At 36.1% G+C, this 22751-nt stretch overlaps 1 protein-coding gene across 1 annotated transcript in view; it reads left to right on the top strand.

Annotated features, from left to right (window-relative positions):
• Positions 1 to 22751, top strand: part of LOC118187283 (glutamate receptor ionotropic, kainate 2-like) — an 826434-nt gene that overhangs the window by 699874 nt on the left and 103809 nt on the right. The window contains exon 9 of the mRNA XM_085827114.1: positions 4364 to 4483. Coding sequence (XP_085683240.1) covers positions 4364 to 4483 — 120 coding nt within the window. The remainder of the gene's footprint in view (positions 1 to 4363; positions 4484 to 22751) is intronic.

Raw genomic sequence — 22751 nt, 5'->3', positions numbered from 1 at the left:
ATGAAAGCCCTGCCAAAGCACTTCGCATTTATACATTTTCTACGCGATACTACTGCCATCTGTATATTTGCATGTTGCTATCCCATGACTTTTGTCACTTCAGTGTATATATATATATGTATGTGTGTGTGTTTGGTATTGCCAATTGCAGGGAGGTGCACAAACAGATGTCATAGCAGTCCCATATACAAAATTTCAAAGTTCTAGGGCTAATCATTTTTGAGTTATGCGAGATACATACGTACCTACGTACTTAAAGACGGCATGAAAAATTTCATTTTTTTAATACGTTTTAAATTCATTTTAGCGATCCGTTTTGCAAAAAAGAGTTCTTTATTCTGTCCGTACGTGCAGACATTTGAGCAAACACATAGTCAAAATGGATATTTCTGTTGAAATATGATACCCGAAGTTTTTTTGTTATTACAATACTTCTCATAAGGAAGTAAAAAAAGGGTGGGAAAGCTTCAGTGTATTGAAAACCATTAATTAAAATAAAACTGGAAATCTGATATTGACTTAAAATAAACTATAAAATACCGTTTTTGCAGCACGTCTGTGTTAATTTATTAATAAACTGCATGAGAATATATAAAAAAGAAGCACACCGAATCAAGAAAAAGGGACAATATTCAACCTGCGTCTTCCTTGTCTCCAAAGCGCTACTTATGCAAATATATTGATATGTTAGATTTATAAACAGTTGTTCTAACATATGTATTTTGATACAAAATCCGACTTTTTTTAAATGACATGACCAGTTTTCCATATTTCGATTCTATGACTCAAATTATGCAAAGCTTGTAAAATTTGATGTGAAAAATGAAAACAAATTTTGTGAAATTTAAATAGTAATTCATAAGTTAACCCCGCAAAATATATTTGAAGGAGAAAGTCAATCTCTTACATTTTTTTAGATTCTTTTTAAATCAAAGCTAAAGCAGATAATAAAGAATTATTTCTAGGGTTAATATGCATTGAATATGGAACGCTAAATTCTCTTTAGAATATTTATAGTACTCATGTCTGCCACGAACCAATATTGGTGATTCAGGTCTACTAAAATCACAGCAATCTCATTCTTTCTTTAAGGATATTAGGTATTTCACCCACCTTCCTAGCATGCCTTCGTGGATGGGTGGTCTGCACGCTGGGCGCGTATTCCAGAGGTCCGAGGTTCGATTCCTGGCGAAGGTGTTGCATATTTTTTCATCTCTCCTGCTTCCAAAAAATACCTAATGTCTCTACAGTGGCGCCCAAACTAAAAGGGTGGTTGATACTGATTCTTCACACCCATTATTTGGCGATTGGATCCCCTAAAAACCCCAGTCGCTCTTTAAAAGGAGGAGTATGTAAGGTATTTCTCCCGCCTTCCTAGCATACCTTCGCGGTGCGGTGGTCTGCACGTTGAGCGCGTATTCCAGAGGTACGTGGTTAGATTCCCGGCGAAGGCGTTGCATATTTTTCATCTTTCCTGCTTTTAGCCCTGATTTGTACTCACTCGAAGATATTTCGCGCACTTTACTATGGAAGTGTATTTACTACTGAAATACACTTACTACTGAAACGTACTGTTTATACTATTGAAATGTAATAATTAATTTTTCAGTAATCTTCTAACTCGTATTTTGTATGGTAATTATATGTTTTATTTAACTTGTATATAGTATTTTGAATGTCTTTATATACACTATACCCTTGAATGTATTTACTCCAGAATATCAGTAACATGTTAATCCAGATATGTATTTATTGTACTTTATGTTTTAGTTCACATAAACAGCGTTGTTATAATTAGTCTGTAAATTATATTGTAACCTGTTCTTTGTATGATAACTGTATTGTATCATTTAGCTCGTAGTCTCACATGTAATGCAAGTCGTACAAATCGTCCAACATATATCCGTACCTCTGGTATAACATCACTATTGCGAATGTCATCTGGTCGCATAACAATCTGTATATGTTATATTGTTTATATCTCCTCCCCCCGAGATGTAATTACTAATGCTATGTACATCGTTTCATGCCGCAATAGTAACACTATATAAAAATGTACATGTTGTATTAATTTTTCAACTGTAACATTGCAATCTCTTCTCATATAGTAGTTGCACCATATAGTAATTTGCAAGTTATTTATTAGCGTTTGACTGTATCGCATGACTTATACCTATGTCTCATACGTATGACTGTACATTCCATTACTGCGTTTTGCTCTATGTATTACATCCGCATTTCTACATTGAACTAGTGTACTATTTTTATCTTATACGTCACATAATATGTGCACGCATTTTTAGTATGCGTATGTATATGTACCTCTGGTATAGCATCACTTGTGAAGGTAGTGTGGATGCACAACAATCTGTAAATATTACATACTAGAACGCCCGGTGGTCATACGAAATGACCGCTGTTCTAGATATTATAAATTGCAATTAAAATAATTTGTGCAAAGGTGTCTGCTAATTTAAACTGAATTACACAGGACAGGCGGCGAGGACGCCCCTTTGCTTACTGCCCCACGGGGTACCCCTTGCTTAATTGCTTAATTGCTTAATTGTAAAGTGCAATGAAGGAAACCACTGGCGGTACACTTTTTTAAAGCGATCGCTAGCTCAATAAATAAAGGTGATTTAAATAATAAAACGTTAATTCACATGTCAGAGATCTCTTTGTACATAACATTTCTTGTGTAGATCTTTCCAGCATTTTTAAGCTCGCCTCGCAGGTGACAATCAATTATTTTTAATTTTACGCCCTTCTTTCACGAACTCTTGAACATGCAACATAAAGTTGACCGTGTCCAAATGCAGCAGGTAAAAAAATGCCAACGCGCTTAAGCGTTTGGCCCTGAGACTTATAGATGGTCATAGCAAAGGCAAGTTTTACAGAAAATTGTCTACGTCTCAATTGAAAAGGCAACCCTGTGCCGTGGCAACTTCACCCGTTTGGCAAGTACAGTTATGCAAGCAACCAATAAACTATCGGCGACAAATACACTTAAGCCGCATATATATATGGGGTGAAGTAACATAATTTCCGCCTGGAACGGCTTAGCGAAAATGGCTTCGAACGGCTTAGCGAAGCATACCGTTGGATTTCGCAGGTCCGTGGCACGCCATTTTGACCATTCTCGTCTTCGTGGGACTTTAATTAGCAAAGATATTAATTAAAAACTAATTTTCCCCTACGTTTTCCCTACATTTTCCACTTTCTTTCTTGGGTTTTCCCTATTAGAGAGATTTGGCTACGTGCCAAATTCCTTTTTCTCGAATATCTACGGAACGGCGCCGAGTTGAAATTCGAGACGCGTATCCTCGGATTCCAAAAAATTCTTCGAATCCATCGATACCATTCTCATCTTTGTACGACTTTAATCGGCCGAGATATTAATTAAAAACTGCCACTGGCAACAATAAACTATCGGCGACACACACTTTAGCCGCTTATATATAGAGAGAGAAGATGTTATATAGTTTAAATCCTATTCTTCTAGATGTAATTACTCCTTCTATGTACATCGTACCATGCTTTATTTGTAATACTAGTTACATATGTTAATGCTGTTCTCTAAATAATGGTGGGCGCGGTGCTGTACTGATTAACCACAATGGTAAAGAGATAGTGCCCACGTCCCCCGTTACTTAACCTATCACTTATCTTTCCTGCTTCTAAATTACTTAATAGCTCTACAAGGAAGGGTTTACAACAAAACAAATCTTCCAAGGTTTTGAATTTAAAACTTCAGTGGCATTCTAGGTTAGGATTCGAAAAATCCGAATGACTAAAAACCTTTTAAATTCGAGTTTTCGAATTTTGAATCCTTGTCAATATTCATGAGGTTTGAATCCTTGTCAATATTCATGAGGTTTGGATGTTCGAGGACTCTCAAGCCCATCCCAAAAATTCAAATTACGAAAAAGCTTGAAAATTCGAGTTTTCGAATTTCCAATCTTTCTTGAGATTCAATGGGACTTGGATTTTCGAGGACTCTCAAGCCCTTTCCTACAAAAACTAACAAACTACAAAAATTCACCTATCCTATTCAAACTCACCTAATACTCAAACTCACGAAAGAAAATATTAACGATCCTGCTCAACAAGTCTCAAAACAAAACAGACTGCAAAAACTCAAACTACAAGCTACAAAACTCAAACTAAAACCTGCAAACTACAATAACTCACAACTTGCATCATGCAAAATGTAACACCAACAATCTTCTTACCGTATAAAAATATGCTTTATTTTAGAAAGAAACATAGCATTAAAAACTTATTTCATTTTCAAATAACCTTTATGCTTTGTGTATATGTGTTTTGTATGATTGATAAGTACCATAGCTTTTTCTACTTTTAGGTTGGAGAATGGGAACATAACTCGGAGGGGCAAATTCGTAAGACTGGTAACTATTCTCGGGAGTTAGAAGAAGTATCTAACAGTCTCAGAAACAAAACGTTAGTCATAACGACTATACTGGTGAGTAACTTTTCGTTTTATATGGAAAGAAATGTGATCTCATATTGCAATTTTTCAACTTGTGCCGCAAAATATATAGTACATAATTAATTTTAAAAAAATTACTCTTTACGTTATAAGAAATTAATCATTTCCTCACGCGTGTTTACTTGGTCTAAATGGTAGCACTTCTGATTAGAAATCGGAATACCGACGAGGACATCCTTTTCACGTCTTCTAATCCGAAAAGGCCCCAGCAATGGCTGAAGGGTTAATTCCTGTTAAATGCTAAAAATTCGACGCTGGTGTGATCTTAGGCAGGCGGACTGGCTGTAAAGTTGCTTTTTACGGTTTTCCCAATATATAACGTCAACTATATGCCAGTTTTCTTCAAAAATCCTTTCCGAAGGCATACCTCCCTTACGCACTTTAAATTATTTGAATAAGATAAAGTACACGTTAAAAGATAAAGATAAAGTTATTTGAATAAGATAAAGAACTCGCGTATTTTATCTTATTTTGATAAGATAAAGTAACCGTTGAAAGATAAAGTAAGATAAAGTTCTTTGATTAAGATAAAAAAACTCGTGTACTTTATCTTATACAAACAATCCGAAAAGCTTCATCTCCTTTTTCACCTTAAAAATTATTACATTTTAGCCCAAAATTGCGTTAGCCCCAGGGCCAGATTTACGTATAAACTACACAAGCTATAGCTTAGGATCCACACTTTCTTGGAAACCCCCCAAAAATTTTAATATAGTATAAATAGTATTAAAATATATTATACCGGACTTATAAAGGGCCACATATCTCAGATAGCTTAGGGCTTTATCAAGTCTAAATCTGGCTCTGGTTAGTCCGTATCGGCTGTTAGTCTCGAAAAGGGATTTTGTGTCATCCACTATAAACTGTGAATCACTTTTCAAGTTATTGCCACTAGATACTATCGCCCTGTATTATCTTTAAAGAAATTAAATAGGGAAGAATCGGCATGTATGTATGTTCCTCGCATTGTGAAAAATCTATGGTACCTAGAGCCAATACATTTTTATAATGTTGTTTTCCAGTTGAACATGTGCACCTGGAAGCCCGAATTTTGAAATTCGAATTTTATATTTCATATTTTTGAAATTTTTAATAAATTCATGATCAATAAACTCAACGATATGAAAGCGAGTAGTGTGTGTGTGTGTATTTAATTATGGCAAAGCACACGAGGGCTATCTGCCTAAAGGGAGGGATGCCTTTCGTGGAGGACTTTCTAAGGGAAACTGGCTCGTATACACGTTACACATGGGGAAAACCACGAAAACGCCCATGCAGCCAGCCCGTTCGCGGGATTCGAACCTCAGACCGAACTACCAGTGTTCAGCGTCTTTACCGCTCGGCCGCTGGTGGGCGAAAGCGAGTAGTGAGAACATTGCACAGAATAAGATATTTTTATCCCGAGACTGCCTGTCGGTGATTCTAAAGATATGCTGTTTTTAATTATTTTGGGATTTTGGTGAATTGAATTGAATTTTATGTGACGCAAGAACGTTTAAATAAAGTTAACAGAAAAAACGTTAATAATTAAAAGAAAAAAAATGTTTTGCAAGCCATCATCTGACTATGAAAAGGAGGAGTGCTTAACAAATCCTTTTGGGCGATCGTTAAAATCTGAACACTTTCAGGTTTTTTCTTTTTCTTTTTTTTTTTTTTTTTTAATGTACTTAAATTTAATCGTCAATGAAGCGAAGATATTTCCTAGAAACCTGCAGTAATTTTGACTATCAGTTCAAATGTTTAGTTATTTGTGTATCACTGGGGTAATAAATTCACTACTTTAACAACATTAAATGTTATTCCCTTATTAATGCAAAATTTATTCTTGCGTAACAGCGTTTTTGACATTGTAAACATATTTATCAGGTTAAAATTACAGAATATAATACTTATTTAGCTACACATTAGTTATTTTTATTATCATTAAATTGACTTTTTTTAATATAGGTTATGGCTCTGTGGAACTGCCATATGCAGTGAAGGTTTTACAAGATATAGCGACAGTTTCCTATTACAAAATACTTCCCTAGTAATCATAAATTAACATTTCCTTTCTGGCATGTGTTCTTTATCAAAATTCTTCGAAATGCTGTTGGTCAGAACGGGGATGAATTTCACATAATAAACCTTTATCTGATTGCCTTATGAGTAAATAATCCCATAATAGATTACTTTAAGAGCAAACCAGAGCGTTGACAAGTGTTATATAGAAGTTTCGGCACCAAGGTTAAATAGCTTTACTTCAAGGTACCATTGTTATATCTGAAATTCCTATATGTTAAATGTTAAATATGAACCTACTTGCCGTGAAAGGTTTCTACTTCCTCTTCTAAGGAAACTAAACTCTTAAGAATTTTTGCTAATTACCCAAACTTTTAGTGATCGTATAGTGAAACGGTAAAGCATTTTTGCGTTGTGAAAAAAATGCATCCCGGGACCGCGCCGTGAGAGGATCGAAAACATAAGAAAAACATATACAAGATATATAGAAAAAACATATTAAATATATAAAGAAAACATACTGTAATAGGTTTCCAGATTAAATATCAGTTTATTCAATTACATCACAATAAAAAAAATCTTAACCTCATCTGAGAGTCTAAGGAGAAGTCATCAATTTGTCATTTACCCTTTTTTTTCCATTTAAATTCATATAAAAAAACTTAAGGTTTGTCTGGTAATTTAAAAGGGGAAAGGGAAACAATTTAAGGCCTGAGAATTAATTTAAGAGTCGACGCTGTTTTTACATTCCAAGAAAAATTATTGAAAACCCACTCAAAGTTCAAACACAAAAAAAATAGCACTTAACTTGGTTGGACATCTTGAAGTGGAGGACTCGTATCTTAATAAGCGTTGACGTCGGCCGGGCTCATCTTTACACTGGTTCTCATACTGTCGACGGTATTTTACCACTGTAGAACAGAAACAGGAGCACTGCTGCCCAGGACGGCTATCCGCTTGGTCTTGAAAGTCTAAAGTCAACACGCAGGTAACTGGTTTTCATAGTGACGAAACTAATTTTACCTCTGTAAAACAGAAACAGGAGCACTGCTGCCCAGGACGGCTATCCGCTTGGTCCTGAAAGTCCTAAGTCAACACGCGGGTAACTCGTTCAAATTTCGCCTCTTTACCAGAACGCGGCAAGGGAGCGTGTTTGCAGTTTCCGGCCAGAAACGTTTTTTCTAGGCAATTACGGCTCGCCTGTTCTTACTCATCCCAAGAGCAAGCTTCACGAGTAACGTCCCAAGTAAGTTCCACACGCCAGTCAGTAAGTGAGTGAATCCAACTCGAATTTCCTTCGTCTCCTTCACAAACGCGGGCTCCCACTATGGCTTCACTTATCGCCCCCTTAATTTTGGCAAAATTTGCGTTTTCAACTCCAGAATGCGGAAATAAGGGTGATCGCGCATGCGCGCCCTTCTTCACTTAGCCAACAACCGGACCCTCAATCGCCAAAAACCTGAATGACTTACATTGAAAGACAAGTAGCAACCTTTGACCTTTTTGTCACGTACTTCCTCTCTTAAGGTCAACTAACAATGAAAATCCTTCTAGAACATTCTAAAGGACAAAGCGCGCGAAATCATGGCTTGGCAAAAATTGCCTCCCTTTCCCTGCTTCTTTCACAATGAATCAAAGTTTGTACAAGATTTGCAAATAGAGGAAAATAAATAATATTCTTTTAAACTAAATAATATTCCCAGAAGCATCTGTTTTTCCCCAAAATTAAAGCCTTAAAATAAATAATTCAGAATCAAATAAAATTAAAATTTCTATAAATCAGAAAATCATTCACCTAGTTTTTATACCGTTATCAGACAAATTCTCTACGCAACACAAGATTAAGGCAGCCGTTTTCAATCTATAACTCACATATATATCCTGGTACTCAAAAAAAAATGCTTTATACGTAGCAAAAAGGAAAGAAACTTCTTAGCAGTTAGAAAATTATTTAGCATTTGAGTAACACTTTGACATGCAAAAATAATTCTTCTATACATTCGATTCATCCATTATACGCTTTTAAAATGTCAAGGAAAGGAACAGAATAAAGAGATTAGGATTCTAGTTAAATTAAATGGTATTATCGATAGATTTCATGCTTGATAAAATGTTAATTTAAACGTTTTTGTCTTTTAAAAGCGTAACGGTATCAACAACACAATGAAACAACCTAAAATAGAAATAAAATCTTCTCTTTCATCAGTTTGATTTCAAAATACTGCTCTCAAAGTGTACTCTTTTATTTCAAGTCAACGTCAAACTGAGGTTGAATTTTATTATTATTTAAAGCTCTGATCCCCGGGAACTTAAGGAAGATAGACAACATTTACATTTACTAACTTGCACAAATAAAATAAGTAAAAAGACGGAATTAAATTTTATTCAAAACGTTTTAAATACTTCAAGAAAATTTAATTTCATTGCTCTTAATCTCATTAAATTTGCTATTTTAATGAGTTTAAGTAAAGTTTTAAACTTTTAGTTTAGAACCTTTTAGACCTTTAGTTTAAAAATCTTCTAGTTATTGTATTCATAAAAACCCTTCGGCACATTTTCATTAACGGGACGTCACTTGCCATAAGTACACCAGAAGATCTCAATTCTAGTTCCAGAAGATCTCAGTTCAAGTACCGCAAGATTTCAATTCAAGTACTGCATTCCACTGTTGTCCGTAGGCAGCTTCCGGATAAATATCATCCGGAAGAATTTCTGGAGCGAAAAATCAAAGTTCATTACACATATCACAAACATAAAAACAGAAAACATGCATTGTGTTCACACTCCCAGCAACTGCCCGCAGTAATTGTGATTGACTTCCGGTTCCATTTGGGATTCCGTTACCTCGTTTTTCCTGCCAACAAGTACAAAATGCATAAAAACTGCGCTAGCGAAAAGAAATCGCATTAGGTTCATTGATACAGTTCTTGGCTGAGTGAAGTTGTTGGACCCAGTGTAATCATAATTCATTGCAGGAATTGAATTGTTATTGAATTTAGCGCTGTTCTTAAAGAATCATTTTGAGATTTTTTGCTATGCAATTATTAATGTTATGTAAATTGGTTTCCGCTTGGATAGCCTGGTTTCTAACAAACTATCTGCTTTTGCAAATTTGCCACAATGTAACCTTCTGCAGTCTTTAGAGCTGTTTACTTTTTTACATGCTAACCTCAAACAGAACAGGCATAGGTCCAAATGGGACGCAACATGGTCTTGTAAATGAGTAACTTTTTGTCTAGAGAAAGAACTGAATTTCGAGTAATTAAAGAGGTGAGACAAGATTGGAGCGGATGTTATGTGTGGGGTCCACTTGAGTCATTATTCTAAAATAGCACCGATATATTTTCCCTGCTTGGCCCACCGGATAACTGTATTAAATATACTGATGTTGAAGTTAAGAATCCTTTTGCAAGTGAAGAAAACAACCTCTATTTTATCAATGTTGATTTGAATTTTTCATTTAGTTGGCCAAGATGCCTGGGCTTCATTGTGGTTTTGTAGTGCATGTGCGACTGAACACAGAGACGCACTTTAATGACCGCTGTATCTTTTACACATATGGCAAATGTAATGTTAGATGTATGTCAGATGTAGTTCGCATAAATTGTAAATAACTTTGGGCCTAATAATGATCTTTGGGGAACGCCTGCAAGAATTTGCCCGTGAGCAGAATATGTTATTCTAGCGAAGGACAAAATATCTATCTGTAAGATTTAAAATGAATGTTTTTAATAGTATAGACCGGGAAATCCAGGACGATGAATTTGTAAATGAGACTCTCAAATCGTATTCTATCGAAGGTCTTTGAGATATTGAGAAATAATGCTCCAGTGATAGAATGTCTCCGAATCCCGCTCTGGAAATATATTCTGTAACTCGATACCGTTGAAGGGTCGTAGAATCAGTGGCGTAGCGAAGGGGGGCAAGGGGTTGTATGATGCCCCGGGCGCTGCTCTCAGAGGGGCGCCTAATGGTCTCCAAACAAAATTTTCCGGAATTTCAGTTTTTATTTTGGATCGATTTCTGGAAAATATATTTAAAATTAATAATTATTCCAATATAATTATTTATTTGTTGTCTTGATTTGTCTGATAAAATATGTAATAAAATGTTTGCAGTACATCAACCAAATATCTCCTCATACAAAACGTTCTTTCTGACCACTTTATTTCTCTAAAATAGAGATATATTTTTAGTTTTTCTTTTTAAACGAAATGTGCATATATCCCCTCCTTTTCATTTTAAAATGATAACACGACTTTGTCCCGAATTTTTAAACATATCCAGTTTCCAAAAACGATTCCATAGTCTGAAAATGACATTTTGGGAAACTCCTAGCGCTTCCGCTACAATGGATTTCGTTTGACTCTCCTGTAAACTACTGATGGGCTTCCTCACTACCGATTCAACTAAGTCATCTCGCTGAGACATCGTATTGACACGCGTTAAATGATGCTGCAAAGCATTCAACGCGTGTCAATTGTTTTTAATCTCATACTGCAAAAGGAATGCTGTAGGTTGCTCCTTATTCTTTATCTAAAACGCATAGTTTTCGACATCACAGACTAAATTTGCATATTCCCAATTTTGTAAAGAGTATAATTTTCCTTTATAAACTCTTCTATTTCCTTTTGTTAGAAAGGTTGTCGATTATATGGTTATTTCATACCGAACGCACAATATCCCCTAATTGTTTTGAGCAGTGAATGTGACTGCAAGATATTACTCCGCAGTAGAAAAGAAACTGTATTTTTTAAAAAGAAACAGTGGAAAGAGAAAAAATTGAAATGATCGACTTTTATGAAGTAATTGATAAATTTGCTTCATCTAAGGCAAGAAAAATATATACACTGTCATTAATTGTATTAATGTATTATAATATTATATTATTAATATATATATCTACATATCTATAATATATATTAAACTTTTAATTGTTTAAAAATTGTACTTTTTTAAGAACAACTATATAAATATGTAAAATAAATAATACCTTTTTAACTAATTCAGATCATCGTATGTCTGATTTTTCAGCCGACACAGATACATTTCCGAATCCAATGCTAGTGTAATTAGGTAAAGACAATGCTTAACATATTTTAGAGTAATTTATGGTATATTCATCATTTTATTATTATTTGCATTTCCTTATTACGAATATATTCTATACATTATATTACTGTAAGTTTATTTAAGGGGAGCGGGGTACGCCAAATAGGTATTTTACCGCACCAGTTATGCTCGCTACGCCAATGTGTAGAATGTTTCCTTCTGAATTCATACTGTTGAGGGATAATAATTTTATTCAGACCCATGGAACAATTTATCCGGCGTAATACGGCCGCTTCCGCAGTTTTGCTAAGTGTAGAAAATAAACTATTTGGTTTGTATGGGGCCGATTGAAATGGATCCTTTCCTTGGTTCGGGATGGGTGAAATGATTACCGTTTTCCAACCAGCTGAGAAGTAAGTACTAAAGTTCAAAAATGTGATTGATTATGTTCGTAAGTTTGTAGAGCATGCTTTAAGCCATTTCATGGATCATTTTGCTATGCCTGTTACGAGTCAGTAGCTAAATGATCTAAGAAATGACCTGTATCATTTTGCTGCTCACTACATCGAGACTTTTTAGTTTTTTCCTTTTTTCGCTTTATCCCAAGAACTCAGAAGGTATGATAAAAATGTGTTGTTTTTGTTCTTTTTCATAAAGATTTGTGACGAATGTGTAGTGGTATCAAGTTCTGTGTGGAGGTCGAAATGTTTTTAATGCGAAAGTGAAATGCATAGTTGTCAGCGACTGACTCAGTTCTCTCAAGATTTGGTGTATGCGATCGCGTTGGGGCTGTTAAAGAGCAAAATGTTAGTACTGCGTCTTTTGAACTTGGAAACAGCTTCTGAAATGGAATTACCGTCTTCAGGGAGCGATTCTAAGTACCTACTCCAGCCAAATTATATATGATTCTTTGTAAAGATCATGATTTCTTGATTGAGCCTGCAAAGTAGTCTTTTATCATCAGGGCACCTTGCAATTTGCCAGCTTTTTCGTTTATGATTACATTGTTTAATCAGTTTACAAAAGAGTGCATTACGACCTCTCCCAGTATGGGGAATTTTTTTTTTTTTTTTTTTTTTTTTTTTTTGTTATTAATGAGGGCAATATGCAACTCTAACGACATCACTAGTCGAACCATCTAAGTAATTCGTCGTATATATTCTTGGAAGAGTCTACTGGGTGCTGCTTAGAGCTTTGGCATAGAATGGACAGTCCCTGATGAATACTCCTTCCTGTGGAGAGCTATAGTTACCAATATCGATATCAGTCATGATCATGAAGTGGTCAGACAGGAGTTCGTTTAATCCCCCGAAAAATATCGGTGTATGGACACTTTTGAGTAAAATGAAATCGATAACCGACTGACTATAGGTCAACGATGAAGGCGCGATGTTGCAGTGATCACATAGCATCCGCCCTACATCAATGTCAAGGTCTAGCCTTGTACAATAATCACCATGCTTTAAACTCATGTTATTTAACTACCTGGAATAAATAATAGATAATTTGTTAGAAGTAGCTAAATGGTGACTGCTGTACAAGTTACAAGTTGTGTAACTATAACTGTTTACTGTTGTACAAGTTATCAAAGGCAACGTATATACAGGGTGGTTCTAAATTGTGTTTACAAATTAAGAAGGTGATAGTACTTATCTAGATGAGCAATAATTAAGGTAGAACATAGGGTCGCATTCTACTCTGAGAGACAGAAAAGATGAACATTAGAATTCCAGCCTAAGCTTTTAACAGTGTTGGGAGAGCGAATAAACGAGACCATAAGTTGTACAATCAGTTTAGTGAAAACTTCACAGAGTGCACAAAACGCATAAAACCGAAAACTTGGCGTTGGAGTGTTAATTCATGCTCAGACTTTGATGGTAAACACTCAGATGCACATCTTTGGTTCGCAAGGTTTCAACCTCACAAACGATTTCAACAAGTTAGTTATATAATCAAGGGGTGAATATTACCAACTAACTCCAACTTTGGCTGTATGCCGAGATTAGAATGAAACGTGCATGCTGTAAGAGCTTCGTGTCTCATAGAGGGATGCTTCAAATAGAATGAGCGCAGCACAGTAAGTCTAGAACAGGATAAAAAATGGCGAAGGGGAAAAAAACTGCTACCTTGATAGTATCAAACTTATCTCGAGTTGCAGTTAGCCCTTGATTACATAATTAACTTGCTGCAATCGTTTGCGAGGTTGAGACTTTGCGAACCAAAGGTGTGCATTTCAGTGTTTACTATCAAAGTCTGAGCTCGAATTAACACTCGAACGGTTTTCGGTTTTATCCGTTTTGTGCACTCTCTGTGAGTTTTTCACTAAACTGATTGCGCAACTTCTGGTCTCGTTCATCCGCTCTTCCAACACTGTTTAAGTTCAGGTTGAAATTCTAACATTCCTCTTTTCTGTCTGTCAGAGTGAAATGCGACTCTATGTTCTATGGTAATTATTGCTCATCTAGATGAGTACTACTTTTAATTTGTAAGAACAATTTAGTATCATCCTGTATAACGAACTAAAGAAAGCTTTCTTTTACGATTTTTCATCTTCCTTCTCCCCTTCCCACATTAGTGGGAAACGGCTTTAGTAGTTTATCATTTATCTGACTTACACCCTGCACAGTTTAGCAGATGAAGGAGTAGTAAGTGTTTTTGTTTTTTCAGTACTTTCAGCTGGGTATAATTTTTCATCTTATTATTTAGTTTTCTTCGCCACGATGCAACCGGCTGAATTCTAAAGCTATATCAGATGTTAATTACATTAAGGAAAAGAAGTGTTCCGTAAGCGTTGGGCTCAATCGGCCTTTTTCAGACGTTTATAGTTTTTCCAGCGTCATCCAAAGTGAATTAGATTATACTTTAGTAGTAGTACTAAACCCTCTAATTAAACCCATATGGGCGCCAATGTCTAATTTCTGAAATTGATAGTAGCAATAAATCATTTTAATGCTTAGAGGCAAATATTATTTCCGAGATATTAAAAGATATAATTTATTTAAATTTGTGTTCTTTTCCCCCCGTCGGTAACAAAAATAAATTATGGTCTGCTTTTAAGTATTTTATGTGTTCGATTTCATGGAAATTTGAGTCCCAAATGCATTTTTAAATAATACATTTCTTTTATGTCTGGAAGTTAGATGACTTTCTTTATTTGAAAGTTGTTATTCACTTCTTTTGATTAATGACTTAAGGTTTTTTTTTTTGTGTTCAGGAATATATTCTAAAATTTTGATATTGGTTTTCTAAGAAGGAACACTTTTATTAATGTGAAATATTAAAATTTATGTACTCACATTATTAGTTTAATAAAAATATAATATTACTTTTTACAGGCCATTAATTTTAATAATCTCTTCAATGAATAATCGTAAATAATATCTTCGATTTTGTATATTTGAACATGAGTTAATTCTTAAAAGATTTAAAATATCTCAGTAGGCAGAGGAAAATATCATTCTTTCAAAACCTTTCCGAAATTATTTAAAATTGTTTCAACCAAACCAAACTTCACTAAACAAAAGCTAACTGTCACCATATTTGAAATCCTTCTTCTTTCACTTTTCTAAATATATTTAAGTTTCATATATAAGTAACGATGAAGGTAAATAGAAGTAAATTCATAATTAATAAAATTCAAATAATCCATTAAATGCTACAAAGAATTTTAAAAAATGTTAAAAACCAAACCTTTTAAACAAGTAATACCCCAATTCAAAAAATGAATGCAATTAAGAGAAAATGAACATAACAAATGAGGAATCCAATCAACTTCAATGCCTCTTCTTCGGGGGGGCGGAACATTGAAATCAATTGAAATTTCTCTTCCACAAAAATCCTTACTTTCCTGTATCCAGAATCCGCCGATGAAACTTTTCAATGTATTTTAATTATAGTAGTTCTTCCGAAAATTCTGACCTTTCCCCAAAGCAAGGAAAAAACAAAGTAAATTCTAATTAGACGTGCTTCCGATTACACTATGAAAGTCCGAGGTAAGAAGAGAGAAAATACTCTGCATTCTCCCCCACATGTGGGACGATTAGGTAGGCGTAGGCAGTAACCCAATCGTCAAAGCTTAGTAGTGACAAATTATCGTCCACCTTATATTAGCTCGATCGTCTCTTTTTCAGAAAATTAAGTAAAGCAGGTAACGTGAAAATTGTTGACAGCCCTCGACAAGATTCCAATTCCGAACCTTTCGATTGCTGCTTGGACTTGCTTCCAACTACTACATCCCGAAGGCACTCGATTAAAAAGGAGAATTTGCCTTCCAGAAAATACCTTATCCTAAAGGGAGAAAATATCTAAAGTACCTTACATTATCTCCGCCTGAAAAGGGCAACTAACAGCGTGGGTACCAAATTTTCCAAATCCTAATAGCGACAAAATTATCGTCCACCACATGTTAGTTCGGTAACCAATGTGGAGCATTTTTTTATTATTATTATTAGGTAGGAGTACCGTTTATGCCTCCGCCGGTTAGCAGTACTTATAGTGCTCACTGGAGTCACATTTTCCATTAAGACTCGAGAAATGATGCCAGAATGTTGTTAGTTTTCTAGTTAGCGTGTGGGGCTAATACCTGCCTACTTAGAGTAAATATTAGGTGGCCGCCCTCACTTCTACATAACATAACATAACATATTATCATTACTAATTCAGAAGTCAAACAACAAAAATCAGCGTTATACCTAACGCTGATTTTTGTTGTTTGACTTCTGAATTAGTACTTATTCGGCGTGTTATTGTGTCTTAATATTATCATTATTTTCTAAATTCGGACCTTAGAAATCTGCTACGCCTTTCCGGAACCTTCCGATTGTCAGCGGACGTGCTTCCAATTAAACCACGAAGAATAGGTAAGGAAGGACAAATTACATTAGAAACTACTTGCACCGTTAAGTTAGGTAAGCAGACGACTTATCTATTTCCAGTGCAGTCAAAAGAAGTTTACATAAAAGTTTAAAATAAAACTATTTATTTATATATCAGCGTGACAGTTACATGAAACTGAAAGAACAACATAACTGCAGGAACTTCTTGCAGGAACAATAAACAAATGTTCAAATCAAAATCAAATCAAATTAAAATATAAATTCAAATTTAAACGTGCCTGAGTTGTCTCTGGCTCAGACCCTAAGCATTTGCGAAGCAAAAACGGCTTGCCGAACATGAAGCGGAGAAATCAATTCAAATGGCAAAGAAGGGGAGACAGAATAGCAGGTTGGCAATGCTGTCAACAGCCCTTTCTCAAACTCCTGAACTCTGCTCTTGATTCTTTAACTGATTTTCATTCTGCTGAGAGTTGACTAAAGTAGAAATATAAGACAGACAAACTAACAAAATTGTAAAATTTATTATTCAAACTAAGCAGTTGTTTATAATTTCAGCCTTTACTCAAAAACTCTCTCAAACTCAGGAATTCTGCCCTATACCCTTTAACTGATTTTCATCCTGCTGACGAAAGTAGAAACGGAAGACCAGCAGAAATAAGATTGTAAGATTTATTTTCAAATTAAGCAGTTATTTATAATTTCAGCCTTTACTATAACTTCTACTTTCTGTTTTCTCATGAGAACGTAAATTGAGTTAGGGATATTTAAGCTGGGGTTTTGGGATTTTTTAATATAAATCGTACTTCTGCCTTTCGTTGGCCGCGTTATTTAGTTCCTGCCAGCTCTGATAAGTTTGTAATTATTCGGCTTTGCGCTATTGCTGCCAACGTTTAAATTTAATACGCCGGTTAGAGATTTTGAGAAAGCTTAGATTTAAATTTAATTGTGTGGTCTACGTTTTAAATTTGAATTTAACTGTTACTTTAGTCACATCGCCACAAGTAGTGGTTCATTCTGTTAGCACAAGAAGTGCATTTATGTTTTAATAATAAAATAAAAAGTTATTTAAAACTTTCACGTCTCTAACTACTTCAGACACAGCGATAATTCGCTGCACATATTTTATGTTTAGTTTGATTTGATCTGCCTAAGGGGAGGGATGCCTTCGTGGAGGACTTCGAGGAGGGCACTGGCTCGTATACATATTACACATAGGGAACACCACATGCTGACCAGCCCGTGCAGCCAGTCCGTTTGTATACGCATGCAGCCAGCCTGTTCGCGGGATTCAAACCTTGAACCGAACTGCGACTTTACCACTCGGCCGCTGGTGGGCCTTACATCTGTCAGGAGTTTGAAACTAGTTTATGCTCCCAAAGCAAGCCAAACTTAACAGGCAAGGCAAGCAAACTTAACAGACTGGAGGGCCTTACATCTGTCAGGAGTTTGAAACTAGTTTATGTTCCCAAAACAAGCCAAACTTAATAGGTAAAGAAAGCAAACCTAACAGACTAGTGGGCCTTACATCTGTCAGGAGTTTGAAACTAGTTTATGTTCCTAAAGCAAGCCAAACTTAACAGGCAAAACAAGCAAACTTAACAGGCTGGAGGGCCTTACATCTGCCAGGAGTTTGAAATTAGTTTATGTTCCCAAAGCAAGCCAAACTTAACAGGCAAAGCAAGCAAACTTAACAGGCAAAGCAAGCAAACTTAACAGACTGGAGGGCCTTACATCTGTCAGGAGTTTGAAACTAGTTTATGTTCCCAAAGCAAGCCAAAATTATCAATCAAAGCAAGCAAACTTAACAGGCTGGAAGACCTTACATCTGTCATGAGTTTGAAACTAGTTTATGTTCCCAAAGCAAGCCAAACTTTAACAGGCAAAGCAAGCAAACTTAACAGGCTGGAGGGCCTTACATCTGTCATGAGTTTGAAACTAGTTTATGTTCCCAAAGCAAGCCAAACTTTAACAGGCAAAGCAAGCAAACTTAACAGGCTGGAGGGCCTTACATCTGTCATGAGTTTGAAACTAGTTGTTCCCAAAGCAAGCCAAACTTTAACAGGCAAAGCAAGCAAACTTAACAGGCTGAAGGGCCTTACATCTGTCAGGAGTTTGAAAGAAGTTATGTTTCCAAAGCAAGCCAAACTTACGAGGTAACAGGATTGATTAACATCAATGCTTAAAGCAAGTATTTGATAAGATACTTTAACCTTCAGTCAAAAATAGCTTTTGATTTAAAATCTTAGAATTCCACAAAGTATGAATTTCTATACAGCAGAAATCTCACTCCTGAAACCAAAGAAACACACATCAGTCAGTTCAAAAGTTTCATTTGCTTAATAGAGGTAGATCAAATGTGTTCAGTCCGCATACATATCTTATGTTTTAATTTCGCTCTTTAATGTGTATAATTTCAGGAGGTACAAACTAAAAGTACGGATGAAAAAATTTTTCTTTTACAATGGCTATCTCTGATTTCAAATGACTCATTAAAGGAAATCCGAACAGTTTTGTAGAAATATACTCACAGAAACATTTAAATAATTCAAAATTTAAAAAGTTACGGAAAAGAAACATAACGCGTTTCCTTTTTTCAGTTATCAACCGTTTTAGATGAAATAATCACAGATGTTAGTAACACGATCATCGAATGCCAAAAGATATCAAAGCCAAATATCCTGGCGTAACTTTCAATAGCAAATTTTATTGGAAGGATCACATCGAAAATGTTAAGAATAAAGCAACGAAAGTCATCACCTGCCTATTTCCAATTATTGGCAATTATTCCAAATTATTGGCAATTATTCTGAGAGACTTAGGCTCACTAGCGGCCGAGTGTCGTTGAAAACTGGTAGTTCGGTTCGAAGTTCGAATCTTGCAAACAGGCTGCCTGCATGGGCCTTTTCGAGGTTTTCTCCATGTGTAACGTGTATACGAGCCAGTTTCCCTTAAAAGGTCCTCCACCAAGGCATCTCTCTCCTTAGTTTGAAAGCTCTAGTGTGCTTTACCATAACTGAGTAAACCAAACCTAAGAGATTTAAATATTCCAACTTAAACTCTACGCATGCACTCCTTTATTTGTACAGATTGCACATATTTATTTTTCTGCCTCTATCTGAATTTTTTGTTCCTATTTTATGTATCTACTTTTATCTCTAGTATGACTTTAATCCCATATTCCAATACATTAGGACTCTAGTTTGATCTCGCAAAGCTAGGAGAAAATGTTCTCCTCTCTTCCACATTTGTTAATTAAATTTTCTCTTCTGGGAATCTCACTTGATCTACTTTTATGTGAAGTGCGTTTAGAGCAACATTTTTATTGAGCAGGACACATTGCCGAAATTCGCGGCATAACGCTACCGATATATTTCCCCCAACCTTCTTATTTTCTGCTGAACCTTTTTGCTGGGCCACTGCTACGCAAGCAGAATTTTAGATTGCCGCACTGTCGGGCGGAGCAAATGCCAGTGCCCGCAGTTTTAGAAAAATTATTTTCGAAAATTTCGAATTGAGCTTCATAAAGACACGATTAACTTATAAGGTATTTCTCCCGCCTTCGTGGTGTAGTGGTCTACATGCTGGGCGCGTAATCCAGAGGTCAGAGGTTCAATTCCCGGCGAGGGCATTGCTCATTTTTCATATATCTTGCTTCTAAAAAATATCTAATGATTCTACAGTGGCGCCCGAACTAAAAGCGTGGTTGATGATAATTCTCCACACCCAGAATTTGGCGATTGGGTCCCCTAAAATCCCAGTCACTCTTTAAAAGAGGGAGTATCTAAGGTATTTCTCCCTCCTTCTTAGTGTGCCTTCGTGATGTAGTGGTCTGCATGCTGGGCGCGTGTTTCAGAGGTCCATGGTTCGATTCCCGGAGAAGGCGATGCTCATTTTTTCATCTCTCCTGCTTCCAAAAATTACCTAATGTCTCTACAGCCTTTAAAGAATAAAGGTGCTTTAAAGGGCCTTTAAAGATCATAAAGAAGTGGTGACACATCTGTAGATTTCTGCCTTATTTGATTGGCTGCAAAGCACTCGAGGGCTATCTGCGTAAGGGAAGAAATCCCTTCGTTGTGGTCTTTGAAAGGGTTTGATTTGGTTTGTATGGTTATGGCAAAGGCTCGAAGACTATCTGCTAAGGGGAGAGAATGAGAACGGAGGACGTGGGCACTATCCCCTTACCAAACGGTTAATCAGTGTACCACCACTATCTATAGCATCCCTTCAAAATACATAATGCCACCTGAAAGGTATTCAACGTGCACGACAAGATATACAAAATAACATGTTAGAGAATTTTCTAAGAGAAAGTGGGTCGTTTAAACGTTACACGTGGAGAAAACCACAAAAACGCCCATTCAAGCAGCCCGTTTGCGAGATTCGAACTTCGCACGGAACTACCAGTGTTCAGCTACTTTTACCGCTCGGTCGCTGGTTGGCCTGACTTTCTGAGGAAAACTGACTACTATATACATGTTCCCCGTGGAAAAACACAAAAACGCCCATACAGCCATCTAGTTCGCGGGATTCGAACCTTCGACCGAACTACTTATGTTCAGCTACTTTATCACTTGACCACTAATAGGCTGCGTCGTCAATCGAACACGAACGTAATTAAAAAATTCGCATAGTAAAATTCTTGACAGCCAAAGAATTATACAATTCCATACATGTGTGTGCTAATTAAATTAGTTATAAAACACCTGTCTAAAATATCAAGTATTTTAAACTCTTTTAATCATCTTACTCTTAAAGCATATATTCATTATTTATTTATTTATTAAGCGCTCCACCGTCCAGCACTGCACAGAAAGGGAAGGATGAGTCCTAGAGGACTTTTTAAGGAAGACTTTTTTTGTATCGACGTTACACTTGGAAAAAACTTCGAAAACACCCATGCAGCCAGCCCGTTCGTACGGTCTCGAACCCCGGAGCGCACTACTAGTATTTAGCGCTCGGCCGCTGGTGGGCATAAAACATATATTAATGGTAATGTAATTTCTGAAGGTTATTATTCGTGTGTTTTAGAATTTCAGATTCATTTTGCTAAAATAGACGCAATGTATTTCTTAAAGTAGATCCTACACAGCCAGATGAAACTTTGGCAGTTTCTAATGCTGCATGATATTGTTAGCAAATGTGCAGGCGCGGTAAGATGGCTTCCCCGCAAAGCAGTTTTAGGTTTGCTATTAAATAGCAAGGAAGGCAGGGTTGCCACATTTGGTGAGAAATCGCCCATTTGGCGACAAAATTGGCGATATGACATGGACAGATGGAGAACCTTCTGGAATGAATTCTTACCGGTCTAGCCCAGAATGCTCTCGAAAACAACCGAAAGTTATATAAACCCTGCTGATCCACAGTCGGACAGTGTGTCTCGTCTAGCGAGCTGATAGTCATTGAGCGAGTGTCTCGAAGTCTAACGCCGAGTTGGTCGTCGAGTGCATCGAAGAATCTCTTAGTGTATTGCGGTTAGTGCATCGTCGAGAGAGTTTGTTAAGCTCCGGAAACGACTGAACCGAAGAGTCGGGAGTTGTGCTCTGTGTGTCGTCGAGGGCATCGCGAGTTGTAGCTTGGAGAGTCTCGAAAGTACGGAGAGTTCCGAGAGTCGGGAGCTGTACTCTGGTGCTTTGCAGTAAAGCTGTCTCAACCGTTATTGCCTGACAGTGTGAAGGCTGTGTCGCTGATTGTTCCAGCGTGAAGTGTTTTCGAGCTGTGCTGATTAATATTGGTAAATAAAATGTGTTTCGATACTTCATCAAGTGTCGTCGTTATTCACTCCAAATCTACACGAAACCCGTACGAACGTGAAGGAAGAAAATAACGTAACAATATGATGACTATTCATATTGTCGCAGTAAAAATCAAATATGAATTTTCTGCGAAAAAATGTAAGCTCTAAATCAGTTTTTTCAATAAAATATTCGACACTATGAAAATTATGCTATTATAGTCATATGCGAGATGAACAAAAAGGAAGGAATATAATCCTTTCTTTCCCTTTGTCCGAAATCCAGAGGGAATAGGAATAAAGTATCAAATAAAATTTAATTAATAAACGTATACTCATTAAAGAACAAAATGCATTTGAAAAGCTTCCAATCTTCGTTCTTGAAATTTAAGAAAAAATGTTCTTCCAGCTGTCAGCTAAGATATCACATTCGCTCGAAAAAACTAAGTGCCTGCAAATAAATAACTGTGTTGGAAATGTAATTTAATTCTAGATTTTAATTAATACGCAAATCTTCCAAATACTGTAGCTTTTAATAAATGAAAGTCAAATCCTTTCGAAGAATTTTAAAAAGATGTGTTGCCACTGCTGAAAGCAAAACTTAACAGACAAAAATAAAATG

This window comes from Stegodyphus dumicola, chromosome 11, assembly GCF_044657685.1.
Source record: "Stegodyphus dumicola isolate Sdum_Otavi_A_Nest chromosome 11, ASM4465768v1".
Lineage (NCBI taxonomy): Eukaryota > Metazoa > Arthropoda > Arachnida > Araneae > Eresidae > Stegodyphus > Stegodyphus dumicola.
This window is presented reverse-complemented; position numbering and strand designations above follow the sequence as displayed.